General features: G+C 44.0%; 1 protein-coding gene across 3 annotated transcripts in view; it reads right to left on the minus strand.

Annotated features, from left to right (window-relative positions):
* The window catches only part of col7a1 (collagen, type VII, alpha 1), a 436569-nt gene that overhangs the window by 200702 nt on the left and 208612 nt on the right, over positions 1 to 27255 (minus strand). For all 3 annotated transcript variants that reach the window (XM_072581827.1, XM_072581825.1, XM_072581826.1), the window contains exons 40-50: positions 26019 to 26132; positions 21762 to 21788; positions 20397 to 20450; positions 20229 to 20300; positions 17853 to 17912; positions 14141 to 14176; positions 12174 to 12218; positions 9570 to 9605; positions 6461 to 6505; positions 4526 to 4561; positions 2814 to 2849 (exon numbers count right to left, since the gene is read on the minus strand). In XM_072581827.1, the coding sequence (XP_072437928.1) occupies positions 2814 to 2849; positions 4526 to 4561; positions 6461 to 6505; positions 9570 to 9605; positions 12174 to 12218; positions 14141 to 14176; positions 17853 to 17912; positions 20229 to 20300; positions 20397 to 20450; positions 21762 to 21788; positions 26019 to 26132 (561 nt within the window). The remainder of the gene's footprint in view (positions 1 to 2813; positions 2850 to 4525; positions 4562 to 6460; positions 6506 to 9569; positions 9606 to 12173; positions 12219 to 14140; positions 14177 to 17852; positions 17913 to 20228; positions 20301 to 20396; positions 20451 to 21761; positions 21789 to 26018; positions 26133 to 27255) is intronic.

Consider the following 27255-nt stretch of genomic DNA (forward strand, 5'->3'; position numbering starts at 1 on the left):
TTAAAACTTACTAAAGACAATAAATGTTGGCCTAGCCTGTAATACTTGCATCCCTTGAGTAAGTTAAAAGACATCACTGGAACAATTTCGAATGGAAGACTGTTGGAAATCAGGGATTGTAGTTTTCTACACATGAAAAGTGGACCACCATTCTTCAGCTACAAATGAGCAGACATTTAAACTTTTTTAAATTAAACAAAGGCTTGGAGGACAAAATTTCCCAGAGGCAATCTTTGCAGCAGTGCCATGACTAGTCTGAGAGAACATGCCAACCAACCCTTTCCTCATGTGCTACAAATTGCTGTCCCCTTGGAAATTTGGCTTTCTTGTGATAGTGTCCTGATGAGTGCAAGGTGAAATGTTTCTAAGCGCCTCTCTTTTTTTTCAGCCAGTCTGGTGGGGTGTTGGTGGAGTGATCATGTCGCTGGATTAATCATCCAGAACCTCAAGTGAATGTTCTGGAGATGTGGCTTCAAATTCTGGCTTGACAGGGGGTGAAATTTGAATTCAATTAAAATTTGGAATTTAGTTTGATAGCAATGTCGAAGAGGCATTTAGACAGACATGTGAACAGGCAGGGAATAGAGGGATATGGACCATGTGCAGGCAGGTGGAATTAGTTTAGAATAGCATAATGGTCAGCACAGGCATGGTGGGCCGAAGGGCCTGTTCCTGTGCTGCCCTGTTCTATGTTCTATTCCCAAGTTCTGTACCAGATGACTATTTGAATAGCAACTGTTTTTAATCAGATTGTCTTTCAAAAGAAAATTCACATTAGACCTGGAGTTAAACATTTTTAAATGACAGCACCATGAGCTGACAACTTGCATCTTATTTTAAGGACAACGGGAAATGGGTAATAAATGTTGGTCTAGCCAGTAACACTCACATCCCATTACTAAATTAAAAACACTGATATTCCCCGAAATAAAGTGTTCTCAGTACTTGTTATCTGTCAACACTTAATGGGAACACAGCCCAAAGTTATTTGTTGGCAGTGTAACAGAGAATTCACAAGTTAGCATTCCCAGAGCAATCCTTTGTTCTCTATAGAGTTAACCCTAACACTTCCAAACCTTTTATCTTCCCAGATGTTGGCCGTCCTGCAGATGCTGGACTTCCAACAGTTTCTGCTGGAGATTTTCAGCAGTTTAGATTTATGGTGCCGGAGTCCATGCATTTATTGCGATGAGATTTGAAGCTTTGCGACCTCAGGAAACTCATCAGATCAAATTACCGATAGCTTCAGGCAGTTTTACGGAAGAGGAGAAAAGTCAATGAGGAAAAACATCGACATACAAACAGAAATCTTTGGAAATACAAAGTGGGTATGAAATTCAGATTCTGACACTTCACTGACCTCTCCTACTCCCAGGCTATTGGAAACTACAGATTGCGGTTTCCTGCATATGAAAATTGGATCTGCATTTTTCAATTAAATAGTAGCTACAAATCAGGAAGACATTCAAACTTTTTTCAATGAAACAAAAGCCTGGGGGACAAAATGCCCCTGCTGCATTCTCTGCAACAATGCCGCGAGCAATCTGAGAGAACGTGCTAATCAGCACCAGTTCCTCATTGCAATATAAATTGTTATTCCCTTAAAAATTTGGCATTCTTGCGATGATGTCCTGATGAGTGCAAGTTGAAAAGCTTCTACAGCATGTTTCACTTATCCCTCATTCTGTCAGTCATTCTCAAGTTTTGAAGTACCACAATTGGAATATCAGCGATTTCCATTTCTAATTCTTCATCGTAGGAAAAGAACCTTGAACAGTGGGACAGAAACATCGTCAAATGTCAAAATGAAGTCGGCTTCCACTGGATGGTATCAATCAGGAGAGTGGTACAAAGCCTTGCTCCATCTGACACATAAATACATCTTTAATCAAAGCTCATGTATCCTTTAATGCCTCAGTTTACAAATGTTATATATTAATGCCTCAGTTTTACAAATGTTATATATTAAGAGAAGCTGAATGGAAAAGACTCTATGATCATTGTTAAAAAAGCGAGAGCTCAGGAGCACTTTTGCTTCAACAGCATTAGACCATAAGATGAGAGGAGCAGAATCAGGCCATTCGGCCCATTAAGTCTGCTCTGCCATTCGATCATGGCTGATATGTTTCTCAATTCCATTCTCCTGTCTTCTCCCCTGTAACCTTTGATCCCCTTACTAACCAAAAACTTATCTATCTCTGTCTTAAGTACACTCAATGACCTGGCTTCCAACCCCTCCGTGACAATGAGTTCCAGTAGATTCACAACCCTCTGGCTAATGGAACCCCTCCACATCTCAGTCATTACTTCACTCTGAAGCTGAGCCCTCAGGTCCTAGTCTCTGCTACTAGTGGAAACATCTTCTCTATGTCCACTCTATCCAGGCCTCTCGGTATTCTGTAAGGTTCAATCAGATCCCCCTCATCTTTCCGAACTCTTATCGAGTGCAGACCCACAGTCCTTAACCAGTCCCCTTATGACAAACCCTTCAGTGTCAGGATCATTCAGTGTCAGGATCATTCATGTAAAACTCCTCAGGAACCCCCTCCACAGGTCCCAGAATTGCTCATAATATTCTGAATACAGTTGATCCAATCTGGAACACGCGGCAAGAAAGGGTAAAGCAAGCAGATTCATCAGTAACATCAAAAAGAAATGTTTGATTAATATTTGAAGGGGAAAAAAAAAGTGCTGTACAGCAGGAGAAGGAGATGGGTCGAGTTCAACAGCTCTTTCAAAGGGTTGGCACAGGCATAATGGGTAGAGTGGCCTCTCTGTGTTGTTTGGTTTTCCTGCAGTTCCATGATACTTACAGAACGCCCTGGTTCTCCTTGTCGCCCCTCGTTTCCCTGTTTAAAGAAACACAGTGAGAACTTCTTGTGAACACAGAAACCAACGACAACACAATCACACAGAGATACAAGCAACTATAAAGTGACAAAAGGTGACTGACAACAAGGGGGTTAGCTGCAGTAAATCACTCACCAGCTATTGAAGGTGTACTGCAAAGACTGAAATATATGAAGATAATGTAATGGATTCAATATGTGCAATTAAAATTGGGAAGTGGGGTGGGAATAAAGGATAGCCTTTTTATGAAGATTTTTGCAAAGTTTAACACTGAATTGTCAAAAATGCTTGGACAAAGAAGGAATTTTTATAGCACCTTTCATGAGTTTAGGATGCTGCAAAGCATTTTTACAATCAGTGAAGTGTAACATTCACTGTTAACACCACCATTACAATCACTGTGGTAACGTAGGAATTGTGACAGCTAATTTGCGCATAGCAAGATCCCACAAACAGCAATGTGATAATGACCAGATACAGGAGGTTCCTGGATTACAAAAGATTTGCGCTCCTGACTGCGTTTGGAAGTTGATCTGTATGCAAGTCGAACACAATACAGTAGTTAAAATATCCGTTCGTCAGCACAGTCAAACATTTGCAAGACGGAACCTTCAAGTTAAAATAATAGGGATCTCATTTGTACGCATGAGTGTTCATCAGTCAGATGTTCTTAAATCAGGGACCCCGTGTAACTTGCTTAATAAACAAGGTTAGAAATTACTGTAGAAATTCAGCAGGTCTGGCAGCATCTGTGGAGAGAAAGCAGAGTTAACATTTCAAGTCCAGTGACCTTTCTTCAGAACTGACCCTTCAAGAACAGTTGCTGAAGAACGTTAACTCTGTTTTCTCTTCACAGATGCTACCAGATCTGCTGAGTTTCTGCAGCAATTTCTGTTTTTAGTTCCAATTTCCAGTATCTGCAGTTCCTTGCTCTATTAACCTGTCTGTCATGTTTGCTGAGGGATAAATGTTAATCAGGAGTCCTGAACAGCAACACAAGGCTGTTACATCCAATTGAGATGCATCGATTTAAGGCTCCATCCAAAAGAGAGCACCACTGACAGTGCAGCACTCCACCAATGCAACAGGCTAAATTTTCAGGAATACATCAACAATGTTTTATTTTAGTGGAGAGAATACTACCTCCTGAGCTAGCATACAGTATCTAGGGGAAAGAGTATCCATGATACTAAACAGTGATGCATTAATTGCAAGGATTGCCTCCCCACTTGAGCTTGAGAGACAATGTTAGTGATGCCTGTTTTGTCTTTTAGCAGGACGAAGAAGGTAGATTTCTCGGGGAAACATGTCTTGGATTGGAAACTACATCACAGGTTGCTACAGGCGGAAATGAGCTACCCTGTCCTCGAATCAGCAGCCTCTCCAACCACATCTCACCAAAGATGGCGCTGTCTCTGGAGTCAACCCCTGAAACCCCACCATTTCTGAGAGTTTACAGGGAGAGAGATCAAATAAACACGGAATATGAAAGTCAAATTACTCTTGAACAAAAACACTGGAAGACTGTTTTCTTCAAGAAACACTGAAAGTTCAGTGTACCAGAGGAAGAGGGATTGACGTGACCTGGAGGCGTTTTGAGTTGGACGTGGATCTCACCATCAGTGAAAAATCAACAGGCCAAATGATTTCCTATCCGGAGGAATAACATTCTCACCTTTTCACCTCTGGGGCCACTTGTACCTGACAATCCCTATAAAGGAAGTAAAATGACAGAATTACTACACGTGGTATTTCTTCAGCAAGCATTCCTGTCCGTAATAGTGTAGAGGAATGAGCACAGATGAAAATAGCCTTAGTCTTCCAAGTAAGACAGAAAACTACCTCGTTGTCAATTTGCAGAATGAAAGGTGCCCAATTCCAATGCTAGACCCATCTTAAGTGATGCAATCTAGCAAAACCATGCAAGGCTGCATTGGAGTGAATGCTTGCAGAAGCCAAGGCCTGGTTTGCAGGAATAGCACCACATTCCAGTAAGTAAACTGTTTCGAGATCCCAAAGTCAATTTGATGATTACTGGGAGATGGTATAGGTGTAAGGTCAGTGGGTGAGGGTGCAGAATGGCTGGCATTGAGTGCCAGCTGTGTGAGGGGGTGGGTCAGTGAGTGAGAGGGAAGGGTGGGTCAAGTTTTGGGAGGGCTGGTCGGGTCAGGCAGGGGGATTTGGTGTCTGCGGGCAAATGTTGGGTATTGGGAAGGTTGTGATTGGATGTGGAGAGAGGGTACGTTAATGCCTGTGCCAATCTGGGAGGGAGGTTGTTCTTGGGGGAGCAGCTAGGGAGGGCTTGGGTCTGGTTCAAATGTAAAGCCAGCGCAAGTTCAATACAGTAGAGCCTCGATTATGAGCGGGGAGTATTTCGTTCGGATAACCGATTGTTCGGATAACCGGAAACAAGCGGTATTTTGAGAGTGCTGGTTATCGGAACATTTCTCGGCTTTTCTGGGAAAATGCTCCATAATGCCGGTTAACTAATAACAGAATGTGGAGTTGCCTAATGCCATTTTTATGGGAGATTGAAATCTTGTTCGAATCATCCAAAATACGGAAAATTGATGTTCGGATAATTGAGGTTGTATTGTAGTTCCCTAGGAATGAATGGGGTTGCCACACAACAGTATTCTTGTAAATCTTGTGGGGTGGTTTCTTGTAAATAAAAACATGCACATTTGCAACTCAGGCAGGACACCGGAGAACTGCCCACCGTGTGACAGGAGATTGCGATTGTTCCGGAAAACGGCTGGCCAAGAGGAGTGACTCTCGCTCCAAATCAGCAGAACTTCGATGGAACCTCCTCAGAGAGAATTTCCTCAAATCTTGGTCGATGGAAATAAACATGCTCACCAGGAAGTATTCCCAAGGGAGACAATGACAACCCTTATCCCAGAAGTACCACTCTCCAATGAGGTGGAAAATCACTAATGCTGCTTGGAGAGCATCTTCCGAACCCACAATCACCTCAAAGACAAGGGAAGCAGGTATGTGGGAACACCAGCCCCTGCAATTTGGAATCACTTCAGCACTGATTTCTCATATAACACTTTATTTCTAGAAGAAATTGTCACATTCCTATCATGCCCGGCATTTATTGCCCGTCCCTAATTACCCCAGAGAAGATAATGGCAAATTGCCTTCTGTGTAGATGGATACACACTGACAATGCCATTCACGAAGGAATTCCAGGATAATGACATTGTTGGTGTGTCTACATCTACACAGAAGGAATGCTTATATCTTTCCAAGTCAGGATGGTAAGTGGCTTAGAGGGGAACTTGGAGTTGGTGGTTTTCCCATGTACCTGCTGCCCTTGTCCTTCTGGATGGTGGACGTGGAGCTAGTTGAGTATTGTTGGAGTTGCACCCACCCAGCCAAGTGGGGAGTATTCCATCATACTCCTGACTTGTGCCTCATGGACAGTACGAGCACTGGAAGCCAGAAGGTGATTACTTTCACAGAATTCGCTGCCTCTTGGGCTGCTCTTACAGTAAGAGTATTTATATCCAGTTCCTAATCTTTCTGTTCTTGTTGCTATTTGAAACAATACTCCTTGACTACTCACCAATCAAAGGAAAGATGAGAATGAGACAATACTCACAATTGATCCCGGAACACCAGGTGGTCCGATCAGCCCTTGATCTCCCTAGTAACAGAAACATTCAATCATAACTGAGATTCTGGCTGGATTACAACGCTATCTCAATCATTAAGGTAAGAATCAGGGTTTTTCCAAACTCTTCCATGGGCAAGGTCAGAATTTATTTCCATGAACTGATTGCCTTGCTGGGTCATTTCAGAGGGCAGTTAAGAGTCAACCACATTGCTGAGGGTCTGGAGTCACATGTAGGCCAGACCAGGTAAGGACGGCAGATTTCCTCCCCTAAACGAAATGAGTGGACTGGATGAATTTGACAGTCAAAAAGTATGGTGGTGGAAAAGCACAGCTGGTCAGGGAGCATCTGAGGAGCAGGAGAGTTGACGTTTCGAGCGTCAGCCCTTCATGAGGAATGTTAGAGTTTATTCTCGAAACTTCGATTCTCCAGCTCCTCGGATGCGGCCTGACCTGCTGTGCTTTTCCAGCGCCACACCTTTTGACTCTGATCTCCAGCATCTGCAGTCCTCATTTTCTCTATAATAGACTGGGTCTCCGTACAACCACCTGTCCTCTGTGCATTAGTGAATACTGCTGGAGTTGTGGCTCAATAAAGGGAACCGTGTATCAGAAACAGATGGTTCCCTGAGACACTTTGGAGGTGGTTAAATAAAACGCAGCATGACTCAGACTGTTAACGGTTCACCCTATCGATTTGTGCCTTCACTCACTGCCTGGATCTGTTCCCGTACTCACTGACACTCATCAGTTGAAAATGAAGCAACAATACACGCTTGAAGGTGCATAGATTCTGAATTTAACTTCTCAGTAGCGAAACACGGAGATTGAGTCCACAACGCGCAGTTTCCCCTACCATCAGATAGAGAGCAGGAAAGTGGAAAAGCTCATTAAAAACAGATGGAGAGAGAAGGGCAAAAGAAACAGGAAGTAATGGGATGATGGAAAGGAAAAGGGGTAACGTAGAACAACAGAAAGGAAACATAAAGGGAATAAGAGAGTGAAAGAAAGGAGAAAAAGAAAGAGAGTGATTTTGTTTCCTCTTATTTGCTCACAAGACTTCAGTTTTGCTTGCAAGCTCAGCATTTACTGCGCACCCCCAAGTGAGCCTCGAACTGAACAGCTATCAAGGCCATTTCAGAGAGTAGTTAATACCAAATGCATGATGTGGAGATGGAGTCACGTGCAGGATAGACTAGATAAGGACAGCAGAATTCCTTCATTTAAGGGCATTAGTGAACCAGATTGGATTTTACAACAATCAATAACAGTTGTCACAGCCATCATTGTTAAGACTGGCTCAATATTCCACACTTATTCACTGGATTTAAATCCCATCGGCTGCTATGGTTGGATCCGAACCCATATTCACAAAACATTAGCCTTGGCCTCTGGACAGTTGGTTCAGTACAAATACAATCCCATCATCCCTTCAATGCTTTTCATTACCTTTGGATATTCTTAGACTCTTAAATTAGGAAATGCACACATGACCAGGCAAGATGTAAACTCTCTTAAAATTCTGAAAGAATCAATCAGGTGTTGATAGCATTAAATAATGGACCAAAAGTCCGACATCAGACACAAGAAGCAATCACAGCATGGAGTAGATTATTCAGATGAGGAGAAGCATCATCTCTGAGACGGTGGTTACGCTGTGGAAATCTCTTTCCCTGCAGAGACTGGTGGAGGCTAACTCATCTAATATATTCAATGGTGAATCAGACCAATTCTGAATTGACAAGGAACTCAGGAGTTTTGGGGTTGTGTGTTGTACATGTGTCGGGAGGGAACAGGAAAAGTGGAATTGAGACCACAATTGGAGCAGCCATGATCTTATTAAATGGCGGAGCAGACTCGAGAGGCTGAATGGCCGCCTCCAGTTCCTCATCAGAAACGTATAAAATAGCAGAAAGGAGGCCATTCAGCCCTCTGAGCCTGCTTCCTCATTCAATTTGATCACGGCTGATCATCAATACCCTCTTCCTGTTCTCTCCCCATGACCTTTGACCCCTTTAACCCTATGAATTGTTTCTAACTCATTCTTGAAAATATTCAATGTTTCGGCCTCAACTGCTTTCTGTGGCAGGGAACTCCAAAGGCTGGATTAGTGGTGCTGGAAGAGCATAGCAGTTCAGGCAGCATCCAAGGAGCAGCGAAATCGACATTTCGGGCAAAAGCCCTTCATCAGGAATCATGAAGGGCTTTTGCCCGAAACGTCGCTTTCGCTGCTCCTTGGATGCTGCCTGAACTGCTATGCTCTTCCAGCATCACTAATCCAGAATCTGGTTTCCAGCATCTGCAGTCATTGTTTTTACCCCGTTTTTAACTCCAAAGGCTGCCCACTCTCTGGGTGAAGATACTTCTGTTCATTTTGGACCGTATCCTCAGAGTGTAACCACCACCCCCCCATCCAGTTTGGGACTTCCTGGTCATCAGAACATCCTTCCTGTGCTTAACTTGTCTAGACCTCTCTGAATTTTATAGGATTCCATGAGATCCCATCAAATCATCTCAGAGGCAGCATTGCCCCCAGCTGGTAATAGTCCATCAGGTTTATTTAAAATTACAAGCTTTCAGAGCATGCAGGAGTTTAAATGTTGGACTATAATCAGGTGCGGTATGACTTCTGACTTTGCAGAAGTGGGTACTGCAAATGTTGGAGATTAGAGTCAAGATTAGAGTGGTGCTGGAAAAGCAAAGCAGGTCAGGCAGCATCCGAGGAGCAGGAAAATCGACGTTTCCTGATGAAGGGCTTTTGCCCCAAACATCGATTTTCCTGGCTCCTCGGATGCTGCCTGACCTGCTGTGCTTTTCCAGCACCACTCTAATCTTGACTTCTGACTTTGTCTACCCCCCGTCCAACACCAGCACCTCCACATCTTATCCCTTATTAGACTGATGAATGGACTCTCTAGCCTGATCTTGCTAACATTGACCTGGCTTAGCGCACTCCCTGTGCAATGCCTCTGTCTCAGACTCTTTTGATGTCTACATTCTTGCTTACTATGTACTGCTCATTAACAAAGCTTTTCACTGTACTCTGGTACACGTGATACGAAATCAATTAATCAATCAGCTGACGAGGCTCACTTACCTTAAGCCCCGATGGTCCCGGAGGTCCCCTTTCTCCCTGTAAAAAGTAAATAACACCGTCAGGACTCGTCTATTTTGCCAATTAATTAACAACCTGGGAGACCCATTAGAAGGGCAGACAGACAGTCTGGCCCTATTCCTTCACTTGCTTTGAAATAGTTGGATGCTTCTGACCTGCTGTGTCTTTCCAGCACCACACTCTCAACTTTGATATAGTCAGCGTCTGCCTCGCTGTAATGTTGGACACCATGCCTTTGTAGTCAACCATCACCCAAGGCACAGCAAATGGTGCAGCAATAACAACAACTACTTCTATTTAACATCATAAAAGGTTCTGGATGCAGGTTTGCTCGCTGAGCTGGAAGGTTCATTTTCAGACGTTGTGTCACTGTAGTAGGTAACATCTTCTGTGAGCCTCTGGACAAAGTACTGCTGATGATTCCTGCTTTCTATTTACATGTTTGGGTTGGTGATGTCATTTCTTGTGGTGATGTCATTTCCTATGGTGATATCACCACAGGAAATGACATCACCAACCCAAACATATAAATAGAAAGCAGGAATCATCAGCAGTGCTTTGTCCAGAGGCTCACAGAAGTTGTTACCTAGTATGGTGACAAAACATCTGAAAATGGACTTGCCAGCTCAGTGAGCAAATCTACATCCGGAACCTCAATCTGAGCTACAAATCTTCTCAAAACTCGCTATCATAAAAGTTGTTGAGTTGCCTCAGAGAAGTGACATTAGCAAAACAACTGAAGTGCAGTAGGAGATACTGACCTGGAAATTACATGCCCCGATCAGCTATATTTTTTGGTTGGGGAATATAAGAAGGGTGACTGCCCACTGTCGAGCTGAGGCCTGTAATATTCAGGGTGGGCAGGTGCTGACATCAGCAGCCTGCCATTATATACAATACAAAGAATGAACAGAAATTGCTGGAAAAAGCTCAGCAGGTCTGGCAGCATCTGTGGAGAGAAATCAGAGTTAGTGTTTCGCGTCCTCTGAGGAAGGGTCACCGGACCTGAGCTGTTAACTCCGATTTCTCTCCACAGATGCTGCCAACCTGTGAGCTCTTCCAGCAACTTCTGTTTTTGCTTGTTATCACATAGTCTGCTATTACACAATGGAAAAAGTGAGGACTGCAGATGCTGGGGATCAGAGCTTAAAAATGTGTTGCTGGAAAAGCGCATCAGGTCAGGCAGCATCCAAGGAGAAGAAGGGCTTATGCCCGAAACGTCGATTCTCCTTCTCTTTGGATGCTGCCTGACCTGCTGCGCTTTGCCAGCAACACATTTTTATGCTATTACACAATCCACTGCTGGCCACTAACAGTCCCCATTAGTAGCTGTTCACCCTCCTAACCAGAACATTATCCATTCCTAAGTCTGTGCAACTGCTCTTCTACTTCTTTGGGCGCTATTCCCACCTATCGTTAACTCCTTCCCCCCCCACCCCGACTCAATCTCCTGCATATAAATTGACATTTTCCTCGCTACCATCTGTACTGAGGAAGGGTCGCTCGATTAAAAATGTTAACTCCGATTTCTCTCCACAGATGCTGTCAGACCTGCGCTTTTCCAGCAATTTCTGTTTTTGTTTCTGATTTACAGCATCAGCAGTTCTTTCAGTTTTTAATCAAATGTCAATTAAGATGGTTAATAATCTCAAAAGCGTAAGAGCTTTGAATAATACGCTGCCGTTGCCAACACGTGGTTAGCATGGCCAACCAGGTGACAGTGGTGTCTTTGACTTGAAGGTGCTTAAAACTGCGTGAAGGATAGAATCTCCCTCTGTGGGGCTTGGTGCCCACTGATGGTCACCTCCACCACCCCCCCACCCCCCCTGAGAAAATAGCACTCATTCCTTCCTACTCGTTCTCTAAAACCCCTATTCCCCCCTTGCTAAATATCCACGAACCAACATTCCCTCCCACACCTGTCCCTTCCACAAACCCAAAGCTCTCCCAACAGGGATGTGGAATCCGTGGGATTCTCTGCATGGACCCGCCTGCAGTTCCATCAGTATCCACTGCTGAGCTCTGGTGCTGTCGGGTCTGTTGGACTATGGAGATTTGGTATGGAGAGAGGGTCCTACTAGGGGGTCATTGGTATGGGGTAGAGCTCCAAATAACGCACTTTTCTTCTGGGGGGAAGTAGGGAACACTTTGACATTAAGCTATAGAGACTTCTCCTCCCATTTGTCACAGCTGGCTGTATCCATGTCCCAAGGATAATGCCTCAATTGCGAGCCCAAGTTCACCACTTGACCTGAACATTTGATCGAAAGACTTCCATTTACCGATTCGTTCAGGAGATGCAACAAGGCAATATCCTGGGGAAAGCTATGATGAGCCACCTTCTTCAACCATTGCAGTCCGTGATGTGCAGAGGCATCGACAATGTCTTAGGAAAGCAGTTCCTTGATGTCAACAGAACAACAGCGAAGGAACAGCGGAAATCAGGACGGCGTGTGCCTCCGCTGAGCTCTGTGTCATGGGACGCTCTTGAAGAAGACTTGGCGAGTTGCCGAAGTGAATTTTTACAAATCTGAGCACGGTAACTTCCTGATAAAAGGATTATAAGGGTTGGTAGCAATCACTTACCCGGGATCCCGGCAAACCAGTCTCCCCCGGCTGACCTCTGTCTCCCTGTCCATCAAAACATAAAAACAAGATGTCCCGTTAATTACCCCCCTTGATGAATAACTCCTTCACTGTTACATTCACCTGTCTCCCTCATTCTTTCCCTGACAGTCTGAGATACCTGCAACAAATCAGGCTTATATTTTCCAAAAAAAAAACAAAACTCTGCTCTCAGGATATTAAGCTGACCTATTTAATTGAAAGCATTTACCTGGTCCCCACCACCCTATTGCTTAATCATTCAGATAAAGGAATCCCCTGTATCCCACAATCACCTTGGGCCAACCAGGCTGCTCTCTGATTAGAGAGAGACACACATGGTGGTGGTGATTGAACCTGGGGATCACCACACCTCAGGCAAGGGATGGGGTTGAGAAGGAGAGTTCTTCATAGTAACCTCTGTTGGTGTGGACACTGAATCCATGCTGTTAGCATCACCCTTTGACATAGACCAGTCAACTGACCTAATGACAATCTGACTGAATCATAGAATCCCTACAGTGTGGAAATAGCCATTTGGCCCAACTTGTCCACACTGACCCTCTGAAGAGTAACCCACCCAGACCCATCCCCTTACCCTACATTTACCCCTGACTAATGCACCTAACCTAAACATCCCTGAACACAATGGGCAATTTAAAATGGCCAATTCACCTGACCTGCACATTTTTGGACTGTGGGAGGAAACCAGAGCAGCTGGAGGAAATCCACGCAGACACGGGTAAAATTTGCAAACTCCACACGGACAGTCGCCCGAGGTTGGAATTGAACCCAGGTCCATGGTGCTGTGAGGCAGCAGTGCTAACCACTGTGTGACCATGTCACCCATGAGATATGAGGTAAGCAGCTGGATATCCAATCAAATCGCATGAGAATGAGAAACATTCAGAATCTGAACAGGAAGTGTCAGTTTGAATATTTAATTCACTGTCCAATCAAATACAGAAAGCAAAATGAAGAAACAGAATGAAAAATTGGATTAAGACAGCGAGAAAGAAGAAAACCAAAAATAAATTCTGCTTTTAAGAATCTCAAATAATAATTAAAATAATTAATACTGAAAAAATGAAGTTCTGCATTAGATTATTAGAATTTATTGAGCTTCAAAGGATACTCATACTATATTGGACAAGACCAAACAATTTAATGAGTTTATTTGCGACCTACTTCAGTCATTTTAAGTTGACCAGTGCTGAGTCTCTCTGTTAGATACTGAAAATGTGTAGCTTCTGATGGAGCAGAACATCGCAGACAGAATATTCAGATTTACAGGTTAATAGACAGATGTTACTGTTCAATTTCTACATAAATCATGGTTAAGAGAAATTGCCTCAACTTCATTCATTCATTCATTCCCGCCTCAGGCGATTGTGTGGAGTTTGCATGTTCTCCCCGTGTCTGCGTGGGTTTCCTCCGGGTGCTCCGGTTTCCTCCCACAGTCCAAAAGATGTGCAGGTCAGGTGAATTGGCCATGCTAAATTGTCCGTAATGTTAGGTAAGGGGTAGATGTAGATGTAGATGTAGGGGTATGGGTGGGTTACGCTCCGGCAGGGCGGTGTGGACTTGTTGGGCCGAAGGGCCTGTTTCCACACTGTAAGTAATCTAATCTAAAAAAAAATTTCCAGTAGAAAATCAGAAGCTGTTGTGATGAGAAGGACCTTGTGGGGTCGGTGTCTCCCCAGACTTATTATTTTTTATCAAACACAACACACTCATTCTCATTAATGTGCTCCTAAACCAGCCCCCGCCCCTCCAACTCCCCCCTCCCCCCCCACATCACCATATGCAACATTCTTTCCAATCCCTACTTGCAAGGGAGTAACATCAGATTCTACCCAGTCTGGTGAAGAAAGAGCAAATCAAGTTTAATGTCAACAGAAAAATTACAAGAAAAGGGTAAGTTTCCACCGTAATCCTGAAACACTTGCCTTGTCACCCTGTTCACCCTGAGATCCTCTGGGTCCCTAAAAAAGTGAAGAGATTAACAATAAATCATAAAAATATTTAGGTATGTGTCACACTTCAGATGTTGCATATGCACACTGCCACGTTGCATGTTTTTTCTAATCTAAAACATTAAAGAATGTTCTTGTTTGTTTATTCTGACCTCAAATTGACTTGATACCTTCCCTAAAAACAGATAGGCTCTAACCGACCCTAGGAAGTACAGGCATTTGGGTCTTGTTATCACACAGGGAGGGAGTGAGGATTGCACATCCTGGGAGCTCAGAGTCGAGAGTGTGGTACTGGGAAAGCACAGCAGGTCAGGCAGCATCTGAGGAGCAGGAAAATCGCCGTTTCGGCATAAGGGCTTATGCTCGAAATGTTAATTCTCCTGCTCCTCGGATGCTGCCTGACCTGCTGTGCTTTTCCAGCATCACACTCTCAAATCACACAGGGAGGTGCAGGTTATATCTAGGAACAAATTACTTTGTACATTTTACAGTATAATGGCTAATGGTACATCCAACATCTCACACTGAACAATTTCACAGGAGATGGATTATCCTCATGTTCGTGGAGTTGCCTGGATTTTACCACCACAGATCAGGTCCCTCGCACCCCAGCCCCACCGCACTGATGCATATTATGGCGTTGGTTTGGCAGTTCACCGTCAACCCATCAATGTCTGACAATACGTGATGAGGGGTTTAGACAGAGTTAATGGTAGGTGTCTTTTCTCGAGGTGGGAAATTTCAGGATGACTAGGGGGCACATTACTAAGTTGAGAGGAGAGAGATTTAAAAATGATATGAGGCGCAATTTTTTACACAGAGAGTGGTTCATGTGTGGAATGGACTTCTGGAAAAAGTGGATGTGGGTACAATTTTAGCATTTAAAACACATTAATTACATGAATAGGAAAAGTATAGAGGGATATGGGACAGGAGAAGGCTGGTGGGACTAGTTTAGTTTGGGACTGTGATCAGCACGGACTGCTTGGACCGAAGGGTCTGTTTTCTGTGCTATACGAATGGGGGTGAAACATGGGCATACAGGGGGAATCAGATAAATACAATTTCTAGGCTACTGGGCTCAAGAAATGGGCAACAAGACTGCAACTTTTCATTGCTAAAGCCACCTCACATCCGTTGTACAGGAAAAACACCAGGAGTAATTTATCCCAGGTATGACGTGGCTCAAGTATGGATGAAAAGGCCGACAACGGGACCAACGCTATTCGCAAGATTTTCTTTTGGTGCACAGAACTCTGAGGTACAACAGCAGTTAGATGGTCACCATTCAACTGGCTTTTAAATTACAAGATTTTTATTAAATTCAAATTTCACTATCTGCTAAGATGAAATTTGAACCCATGCCCTAAAACATCAGGGTTACCAGATTACTAATCCAGGGCCATTAACACTGCGGCACTCCCTCCTCCTGCATCTGCTGCCTTTGACTTTCCCAGTGGTAGAGGTCATGGGTTTGGAAGGTGCAGCCAAAAGAATCTTGGGTGAGTTGTGGCATTACATCATTCAGCTGGTACACATTCCAGCTACTGTGCGTTGGTGATGAAGGAACTGAATGATGAAAATGGTGGATGGGATGTCAAAACGCAGGCTACTTTACCCTGGCTGGTTTCTAGCTTCTTAAGTGTTGTTGCGGCTGTACCCAACCAGGCAAGTGGGGACTATTCCATCACACTCCTGACTTGTGCCTTACAGATGGTGGACAAGCTTCAGGGTCTGTGCACATACAGTTCTGGTCACAGAACTGTATGTGCACAGGATAGATATTATTAAATTGGCGAGGATGCAAAAAAGATTTACCAGAATGTTACCAGGACCAGAGGGTTTGAGTTAAAGGGAGAGGCTGGGACTGTTTTCACTGAAGCATGGGAGTTTGTGGGGTGACCTTATAGAGGTTTGTAAAAACATGAAGGGCATAGATAAGGTGAAGAGCAAAGGTCTTTTCCCTTGGGGTGAGGGAGCTCAAAACCAGAGGGCATATTTTTAAGGTGAGAAGAGAAAGATTTTAAAAGACTTGAGGAGCAACTTTTTCACACAGAGGACGATTCATATGTGGAATGAACTGCCAGAGGACGTGGTAGGTGCAGATACAGTTGCAATATTTTAAAAGATATTTGGACAGGTACATGAATAGGAAAGGTTTAGAGGGATATGGACCAAGCATAAGTAAATAGGATTAATTTAATTTGGGAAAATTAGTCACATGGACATGTTGGACCAAAGGGTCTGTTTCCATGCTGCATGAATCAGGGGGTGAGTTACTTGCTGTAGAATTTCCAGCCTTTTACCTCTGTGGTATGGCTTGTCCAGTCCAGTTTCTGGTCGATGGTTAACCCACAGTTTAACTCTGTCTTACAGCCATGTGGTAAGATTAAGCCACAGTACGATCACAGAATCCCTGCAGTGCAGGAAGAGGCCATTTGGCCCACTGAGTCTGTGCTGACCCTCCAAAGAGCATCCCGAGCAGACCCACCACCACCCTTACTATCCATGTAACCCTGAATTTACCATAGCTAACAAATGTAGCTGACACATCCCCAGACACTGTGGGCAATTTAGCATAGCTCACCCACCTGATCTGTACATTTTTGGACCATGGGAGGAAATTGGAGCACCCAGCAGAATCCCCACAGGGAGAATGTGCAAACTCCACACAGTCACTCAAGGTTGGGATTGAACCCATGTCCCTGGCACTATGAGGGCAGCAGTGATGACCACTGAGCCACCATGTCATCTATACATAAAACTAATGTTTTCCGTATCAAATTAGAATCCTTTAAATATCCTTTAAATAAATTTGTGGGTGGCACAGTGGTCAGCACTGCTGCCTCACAGCGCCAGAGACCTGGGTTCAATTCCTGCCTCAGGCAACTGTCTGTGTGGAGTTTGCACATTCTCCCAGTGTCTGTGTGGGTTTCCTCCCATAGTCCAAAGATGTGCAGGTTAGGTGAATTGGTCATGCTAAATTGCCCGTAGTGTTAGGTGAAGGGGTATAGGTGGGTTACTCTTCGGAGGGTCGGTGTGGACTTGTTGGGCCGAAGGGCCTGTTTCAACACTATAAGTAATCTAATCTAATCAAAAATTCTTCGCAGTGCAACAAAACCACGAATGTTACAAATGCAACCGTCACTCGCGAGGAATGGTCAACACAGTGTGAAGCAGATACATGGGCAAGGAAGAGGAAGCCTCAAGGTTCACTCTCAGGAATCGAGTACTCTATAGTCCTGCCTCTAGATGAAACAACACGGCCAGTCCTCCCTCATATCCATACACACTGACAATGAAGGATATCAACTCCATTGGGACCATGTCCCGACACTGGGACAGGCAAAACAAAGACAAGCTCAGGAATTCCTGGAAGCCTTGTAGCTATCCGTTGGTTCCACACACAAACATGTTGAAATAGACCCCATCTGCTATGGACCACTACTGTACAAAACCAGAAGCAGAACCTCCCACCACTATAGACAGAACCGTGTAAGTTCAGGGCAGATCACAATGACAGTACTTCAAGCAGAGGCTACACAGCACTGAAGATGTCACCAGGAGGGAGAGAAAACGTCTGCAAGAAAATCAACCAGGATAGTAAACCAACCGACATCTTTCTCCATAGAGTTAACAAAGCTGTTAGTCCAGTTAGTTTATTGAGATTTGCAATGGCACTAACCCGGTCACCTGGTTCTCCTTGGCGCCCTGGTGGTCCTGAGAAACCTTCACCTGCGTTGCCCTGGAAACACAAAGAAAATTTCAGAACCCATTCCTCGCAATTGCAGTCCAGCTGTGTCAATATTTCCAGCCATAATGCTATGGTACACCAACTTAATCTAAGTAATTTCACCAGCATCATCGCTCCCCAGTCCTGTGAACCAGATTCCAAAGTATTAGCAGGGAAGAAGACAAGTTAATGGGTTCGTGGTCACAAGTCATGGTTTTTAAAAGTTTTCTTCTGCTGTTAGGGAAATAAAAGGATGTTGGGAACATACATTCTACTCTCTTAGACTGTACTCTGCATAGATATAGCCAACAACAACAAAGGTGGCATTAATTCTGTCAACACCAACATGGCAAATAGTGAAATTCTAATTCAATAAAAATCTAGAATTAATAAAGAGCTAGCTTAATGATGACTGGTGCCCTTTAGGGAAGGGAACTCAACATCTTCACCCAGCCTGGTCTACACGTGACTCCAGACCCAGAGAAACATGGTTGACTCTTAGCACCCTCTGGATGATTAGTGATGGCAACTAACGCTGGCTTAGACAATGTTGGGCAACCGGGTGGCTCAGTGGCTATAAGTGCTGCCTCACAATGCTAGGAACCCAGGTTCGATCTCGGACGACTGTCTGTGTGGAGTTTTCACATTCTTCCCGTTTCTGTGTGAGTTTCCTCCCACAGTCCAAAGATGTGCAGGTGAGGGTGAATTGGTCACGCTAAATTGCCCATAGTGTTCAGGGATGTGTGGGTCGGGGTAAATGCAGACTAATAGGGTAGGGGAATGCATCTGGATGGGTTACTATTCAGATGGTTGGTGTGGACTTGTTGAGCCAAGTGGCCGGTTTCCACACGGCAGGGTCTCTATAAAATTCTATGATGCTCATATCCTACTAACAAATAAATGAAAAGCCTGAATTCTGAGACTATAGCTTGATAGCACTATTCTGCATCAAATATAATTGATCAGAAAACTCTCCCAATCTCACCACCTCCCAATGGCTTGTGGTGGATGGATGGGTAGGTTAATTTCCATCTGTTTGGTAACACTGTGACCGGCCTCCGAATCCTGAGATTAGACTCAAACCTAGAGCTTTCGGGTCTGAGGTCACTGCACCACAAGACCTTCCCTTCACCAGCTGGCTACTGGGTGACGTGGTGGCTCAGTGGTTAGCACTGCTGCCTCACAACACCAGGGACCTGGGTTCGATCCCACCCTTGGGTCACTGTTTACGTGGAGTTTGCATATTCTCCCTGTGTCTGTGTGGGTTTCTTCTGGGTGCTCCGGTTTCCTCCCACAGTCCAAAGATGTGTAGGTTAGGGTGGAATGGCCTAGGGAGTTTTGCTGAACAAAGAGACCTTGGAATGCAGGTTCATAGCTCCTTGAAAGTGGAGTCGCAAGTAGATAGGATAGTGAAGAAGGTGTTTGGGATGCTTTCCTTTATTGGTCAGAGTATTGAGTACAGGAGTTGGGAGGTCATGCTGCGGTTGTACAGGATGGTGGTTAGGCCACTGTTGGAATATTGCATGCAACTCTGGTCTCCTTCCTATCAGAAAGATATTGTGAAACTTGAAAGGGTTCAGAAAAGATTTACAAGGATGTTGCCAGGGTTGGAGGATTTCAGCTAAAGCGAGAGGCTGAACAGGCTGGGCCTGTTTTCCCTGGAGCATCGGAGGCTGAGGGGTGACCTTACAGAGGTTTACAAAATTATGATGGGCATGGATAGGATAAATAGGCAAAGTCTTTTCCCTGGGGTGGGGAGTCCAGAAAGAGATGGCATAGGTTTAGGGTGAGAGGGGAAAGATTAAAAAGAGGCCTAAGTGGCAACTTTTTCACGCAGAGGATGGTACGTGTATGGAATGAGCTGCCAGAGGATGTGGTGGAGGCTGGTACAATTGCAACATTTAAAAGGCATTTGGATGGGTATATGAATAGGAAGGGTTTGGAGGGATATGGGCCGGGTGCTGGCAGGTGGGACTAGATTGGGTTAGGATTTCTGATCGGCAAGGGGTTGGACCGAATAGTCAGTTTCCGCACTGTCTATCTCTATGACTCTAAATTGCCCATAGAGTTCAGAGATGCACAAGCTATGTGGATTAGCAGTGGGAAATGTGGGGTTACAGGGATTGGAGGGGGATGCTGTTTGGAGGGTCGGTGCAGACTTAATGAACCAAATGGTCAAATCTCTGATCAAGAATCTAATATTGGTCCTTGACCATCACATTACTGATCCTGTGCCTGATGCCATACAGATATATGAATGTCCTGTCCCTGGTTTATCATTTACTGTTGTTGACTTTTATGTCAGGAATGAAAGTAATACATTTTTACCTTTTCACCTTTCTGTCCTGTTGGGCCAGCGGGTCCTCTTGGTCCTGGGCTACCAGACTCACCAGGACTTCCCTTCAAAGGAAATACAATGTTAGTTCTCATTAATGTCATCAGACACGAGTGGATGTTCCTTCCTGCGGTCAGTCCTCCTCATGTCTCAATACTCACTGGGCGGCCCGGCTCTCCTTTCTGACCTGCTCCATCTACCGATGTTGGAACACCCTGTGGGAAAAGTCAAATTGTCAGTCGGTCACTCCAGTCTGCTTTTCCCTGAAGTTCATTGCTTCCCTCTGCCAATGCTCAACCTCCCTCTTGAGCTGGAAAAGCTAGAGAGTGATCTGCTCCTGACCGTTCGTTCAGACCGTTCACCCAGTTGGTGATCTAGGACTTACCCCCCACCAGCAACATCACCTCGAACCTTATCCCTCAAACCTCTCGTAGGAGTGTAAAGACACGATGGGGAGTGGGTGGGAAACAGATCATGAGAATTTCAGTTTGAGTGCCTCTCCCCTGAAACTTCAAGAATGCAGGTCTGGGCTCTTATCTTTGCTATCTCCTCCCTCAGCTGGAAAGAGGTGCAACTTGAATAAGTCAATCATCTGAAAATGAACTTTGCAAGGTCTGGTTATTATTGACCTTGGCAGAAAAGAAGTATATTGAACAAACTGAATATGCCTTCACCCTCATGAATATGATGCAGGAAATTGGACAAAATAAAAACAGCATGAACAATTATCAAGTGTGAGAAAATTCAAAAACGAGAGAAAGCTCGTTAGAAATATAAAAGCAAATTGTAAGAATTTCTGTCGGTCTTTAACAAGGAAAAGAGTAAGTAAAGTAAGCATTGGTCCTTGACAGAGTGAGTCTGGGAAGTGGTAATACGTTTTTAAAAGTTTCAGAAGAATTAAACAAATATTTTTCACTGTAGAGGACACAAATAATGTCCCACAATCAAGACTTGAAAGGGAGAGAGGAATTTAAAATAATTTCATTCAGCAAGAAATGGGTACTGAGGACATTGGTCAAGTCCCTAGGTCTTGATGAACTTCATCCAAGCTTCTTGAAGAGGTGTCTTTTGAAATAACTGATGCTTTAGTTTTAACTTTTAAAAACACTCGCGATACTAGAAAGATCTCATCTGTTAAGAAACAGAATTCTTCTACTCAAGGAAGGAAAAAAGCAGTAAGCAGGTGAGTCCAGGCCAGTCAGCTTACAGTCTGTCATAGCGAAGATGTTGGAATCTATTATGAAGAGGTTAAAGCAGGCTACTCAGAAAATCTCAATTAAATCAAACAGATTCAACTTGAGGTAGGGACCTGGGCCCTTCCTGAAGACTGGATTTTACCAGGCCCAGAGAAGAAACAGCTCCAGGACTCAGATAGGAACACAGCAGGTTACCCCAAACATAAATGGGCAGAAGGAGAAAACCCCAAGACAAGTCACATCCTTTGAGACTGAGGGTCAGAAACGTAAAGAAACAAAGGAAGGAGTAAAATCAGCCGGATATGATGATTGAAAGGAACATTCACTTACTCTCTCACCTGGTTCTCCCTTTTCCCCCTGCAAAAGATAGAGAAAGTCGATCAGAAGAGCTTCCAAATATTTTGCAATGCTATCACGGAGAATTGAACACTCTTCGAAATGTTCTGTTGGAGATTGGAACACTCTTACTGACTTTGATCAAGCTACAAATGCAAAAACTCTCTTGAAAACTCCAGTTTAAGTTGATTATTCTGTAACATTTAAGCAAGTTGGAGCTCATTAAAAAAATAACACAATTGAGTGAGATCAATGTGACGTTAATGACAGACGGTTAAGTTCACACCATTAATACATTGTCTGAGCTGAGATAACACCTATTGTTAGATAAACTGAAGCCACCTTGGGAATGTTAAAAATCGCACAACGCCAGGTTATAGTCCAACAGGTTTATGTGGAAGCACTAGATTTTGGAGCGTTGTTAGGAGCGGCGCTCCGAAAGCTACTGCTTCCAAATACACCTGTTGGAATATAACCTGGTGTTGGGCGATTTTTAACAACGCTGTACACTCTATGCTACTTTCTCCCCATCTCCACCCTCCTCTAGCTTATCTCTCCATGCTTCAGGCTCACTGCCTTTATTCATGATGAAGGGCTTTTGCCCGAAACGTCGATTTTGAAGCTCCCCGGATGCTGCCTGAACTGCTGTGCTCTTCCAGCACCACTAATCCAGAATCTGGTTTCCAGCATCTGCAGACATTGTTTTCACACCCCTGTCCAACACTGGCACCTCCAAATCATCACCTTTAGAATGTAACTTAAAAGGAGTTCTCAAATTAACAGACTAAAGAGCCTAAACCAGCATCTCCCATCCTGAAAGACACAAGACTTCATTTAAGTTTGTTTAATATATTATTATAACTCTGTGACACCGTAATCCTTTTGCTATAAATTCTGTCTCTTCGGGTCCTGCTTCACAATCACCTGATGAAGAGGCAACGCTCCAAAAGCTAGTGCTTCCAATTAAACCTGTTGGACTATAGCTTGGTGCTGTGTGATTTTTAACTTTGATGTTAATGATGTGTTATTTGATAACTGCGAGATGTTTTCCTCATCAACGTTTTGGGAGATATTATTAGTCACCTCTAACATAGTTAAGACTTTAACTGGACATCCTGGTCTCAAGGCAGGGAACATTACCACTGCACTACAAGGATCCCACCTGCTAACTATTAAATAGGTTTAACTCTTTTTTTAAACTTAGAATCCCTACAATCTGGAACCAGACCATTTGGCCTATTGAATCCACACTGATCTACTGACAAACTCCCCAGCCAGACCCTGCATTTCCAATGGCCAATCCACCCAGTCTGCACATCCCTGGACACTATGGACAATTTAGATGGACAATCCATTTTTTTAACCTGTGCAGCTTTGGACCGTGAGAGGAAACCGGAGCACCCGGAGGAAACCATGGAGACACTGGGAGAATGTGCAAACTCCACACAGACTGTCGCCCGAGGGTGGAATTCAACCTCAGGTCTCTTGCGCTGTGAGGCAGCAGTGCTAACCACTGAGCCACCCATCCGGAACTTGGTTCCTTTTAGGAGGCCTAATTTAAATTATTACTCAAAATCTGTATAAACATAGACTTTTGGGCACCAGATGGGCTGAAGAATATTATCACGCCCAGAAAGTGACACAGGGGCTGTTGTGCATAATCAACTTCCACAACAACATGTTAATTAAAATTTGAAAGTTTCTTTTACTCAATCACTAGATGAGGGAGCCACCGGCTGGGCCAACATGAATTGCCTATGCCCTACTCACCCAGAGGGCAGTGAGAGTCAGCCACATTGGAGTGGGTCAGGTGTCACATGTAGGCCAGACCAGGGAAAAAAATGACAGTTTCTTTCCTCCAAGGATGTTAGTGAACTTAATGGATTTTTCTCAACAATTGACTCTGAATTCAAGATTGTTATTGAATTCAAATTTCACCATCTACTACTAGGATTTGAACCCAGATCCCTCGAACAGTGGATTTACAAGCCAGTGATAATACCATGAGGCTATCACCTCCCTTCATCTTGAATACCCCTTCAAGAAGTTGCCATCTCTTTATTTCATTGGACATGGTTAAATTCAGATATTATAAAGAGGGACTGGCTACTAATTTGATTCAAGTAAATTGATTTGCTTTATTTTGGGAGAACATAAAGAGCAACTAAACACTGTAGTGATAGAATCTCTACCTCTGCTCCAGGAAGCCAGGGTTCAAGTCCTACCTGATCCTGAAGGCTGTTCTTTGGAACAGACTGATTAGAAAATTAACTGTAAAAATGGACCAGGAGCTCTTGTGGTACAATGGTAGTGTCCCTATCTCTGTGTTAGAAGGTTCAAATCCCACCTAACCTGGTGGTACATCATTGCATTTCTAAACAGATGGATAAGGAAAATAACCATAAGGAGGAACTGGTAGGGTGTGAGGGATAGAAGCTTGGAAGTGGATGTAATCTGTGAACGAATCCATTATTAGGAAGCTTCCCTCGAGCATTGAAGGCTGACTGTATAAAGGCTTATAACATCACGAGGGGCATGAATAAGGTGAATAATCAAGGGCTCTTTCCCCGGGTAGGGAGTCCAAAACTATAGGTTTAAGGTGAGAGGGGAAATATTCACAAGGGGCAACTTTTTCATGCAGAGGGTGGTGCGTGTATGGAATGAGCAGCCAGAGGAAGTGGAGGCTGGTACAATTGCAACATTTAAAAGCAAGTGGATGGGTATCTGAATAGGAAGGATTTAGAGGGATATGGGCCAAGTCCTGGAAAATGGGTCTAGATTAATTTAGAATACCTGGTCAGCATGGAGGAATTGGACCGAAGGGTCTGCTTCCATGCTGCACAGCTCTACATCACTATGACTCTAACGGTATTCATCTCTCAATTTCAGCAGAGTGGCTTGGGATTGGTGTCCGAGCTCAGATTAACTCATGTTGATTTATCTACATGAAAAGGAACAGTGCTCCGAAAACTTGTACTTTCAAATATACCTGTTGGACTATAGCCTGGTGTTGTGTGATTTTTTAAACTTTGTCCACCCCAATCCAACACCAGTACCTCCCATCATGCAGTTATACTGGCTTTTCTTCACTGTTGTAAAGTGGGTTTGTGCGTGTGAAATAGCAACTCTCAGATCAGGATAACGTGGGAGTATATAAAATCTAGAAACATAGTTCTGCCTGAGATGCCATAGATTTAGATTGTGGCTAATCTATACCTTAACTCCAATGAGCTAATTTTTTTCCATCTCTCTTGACACCCTTTCACCAAAAGGAAATCTTTTAAATCTTCGATTGACAACCCCTTTCAATCTCTGCCATTTGGGGCAGTGAATTTGAGGTTTTTGACCTTGAAAAGTGCTTTCCCACTGCTTTCCTGAAAGGGCAAGCTCTAAGGTTAAGCTTGTCTGCTCTCATTCTTGTTTCTCTACACTTACCCTCTAAGACCTTCTTCACATCTCAACAAGATCAATCCTCAATCTCTGGAAACCAAGCATTGCTACTGGTTAACGAAGAGCTCCTTAGAAGTCACATTTTTGGTCCCTTTTGTGCCCATGTCAGAGGGCAGATGGACTCTTTGCTTATGCAGCAATGAGAGGCTCCCTCGATCAGTGTCACATTGCAACTGTTAGTTGACAGTTTGTGCTCCGATTCCGATTTGAAGAGAGACTGGATTGGTTAGGACAATACTCACTGGAGTTTCGAAGAATGGGGGTGGGGTGGGGTGGGGGCCTTTGAGCTCATAGAAATCTATAAAATTCTGAGAGGACTAGACAGGGTAAACGCAGGATGGCCCTGGGTATACCAGATCAGGCTCAAAGTCTAAGAACACAAGGTAGGCCAATTATTATTGAGATGGGGAGAAGATTCTGTAAAATTTTCTGCCACAGAATGTTTTCAAGAAGGAAGTACATATCAATATGTATGAGGTGAAAGTGGGATCAGTGGACTGAATAGGATGACCAGGCATGATCATATTGAGTGACAGAGCAGGTTTAAAGGGCTGAATGGCCTCTTCCTACTGCTATTTCTATGTTTCTATGGACCTTCTGATGCAGAGGTCTTACCATACTTGACACCTAATTGAGAAAACCTCAGAAGAGTATTCTTTCAATGCCTCACCTTCAAGAGACCTGGTTATAACTCAGTAATGAATATCAAGCAACTAACCAGAAATTAAAGGGGGTCATGTGGGTGTTTCACATTTGATTCTGAGTTAATTCGACATTTCTCCTGCAAGGTTGCCAACATACCTTGATAGACCTCCCAGGAGGTCCTGGAGGACCGATGGGACCTTGTGGCCCGACTTGACCAGGGAGCCCATTGTCGCCTCTTTGTCCAGGAAACCCAGGTGGACCAGGAGCACCCTAAAATAGAGAACCGAAAGAGGAGCTGTCATTGCAGTTGGAAGATTGTCTAACAACATGCAGGTTGGCTAGCAACAACAATTTTCATTCACATAGCCCCTCTAACATTCTTAACAATATCCCAAGGCATTTCACGAGAGCATCAGCAGTTAAAGTTTGATGTCAAGGCACATTTGGACAGATGACAAAAACTGTTGAAAAAGGTGTGGAGAGGTTTTTGGATGGAATTCCAGAACTTGGAAACCAGGCACTGATGGTGGCACATTTAAAACCAGGGATACAGAAGGAATCAGAATTGGGTCAGTTCCTAAGAGGATTGAAGGGTTGGAGGAAGTTGCTAACAGGGGTTTCAGAGTGCTGGAGGTTGCAGCTATAGGGAGGTAAGATTCTCAACAACCCAAATAGGATGTTAGTGATGAAAACTCATTAAGAATTTTCCTCAATAGAAAGAACTGACTTCAGGCACTGGACACTCCAATCAGGCAATAGGAGGGTCAGCTATCTCAGTCCTAGGGTGCTGCAAATGTCACAAAGCAAAAGAACAAAATGTCACAACTTACGTCAATAGTGATTGGGATCTGATGCAAGTACAAAACATGGGTGGTCGTATTATTTTAATTCAAGGGGAAAAGTAGTATATTCTTCTTTCAGCTCTGTACCAAACCCCTCCTTCCCGCAAGTCATTGAGTCTTAATTCATAAGGAGATCAAGGATTATGAAGAGAATGAGGTTGAGAAACATGTCGGCCATGATTGAATAGCAGATCAAACTCCATGGGTCAAATGGTATAACTCTGCCACCGTATTCATAATCTTATGGAGCTCTCTCAATGAGATGGTATCTATCTGCAAAAAGAGAGGATGGACAGTGGCCTACAAGTGATCTTTAAGATTGTGAAAGGGTTTGCTGAGATGGATATTAAGATCCTGGGAAGGGAGGAAGTGACATAGTGGTAATGTCACTGGTTAGTAATCCAGAACCCCAAGCTCCTGTTCTGTGGGGCATGGGTTTGAATCCCAACAGGACATGATGGTGAAGTATGAGTTTAACAGGGGTTGGGGGAGGAGCCGGAAGAAAGGTGTTGGGCGAGCACTGTCGATCGTAAAATCCCACCTGGGTCACT

Source organism: Chiloscyllium punctatum, chromosome 12 (genome assembly GCF_047496795.1).
Source record: "Chiloscyllium punctatum isolate Juve2018m chromosome 12, sChiPun1.3, whole genome shotgun sequence".
NCBI classification, from domain to species: Eukaryota; Metazoa; Chordata; class Chondrichthyes; order Orectolobiformes; family Hemiscylliidae; genus Chiloscyllium; species Chiloscyllium punctatum.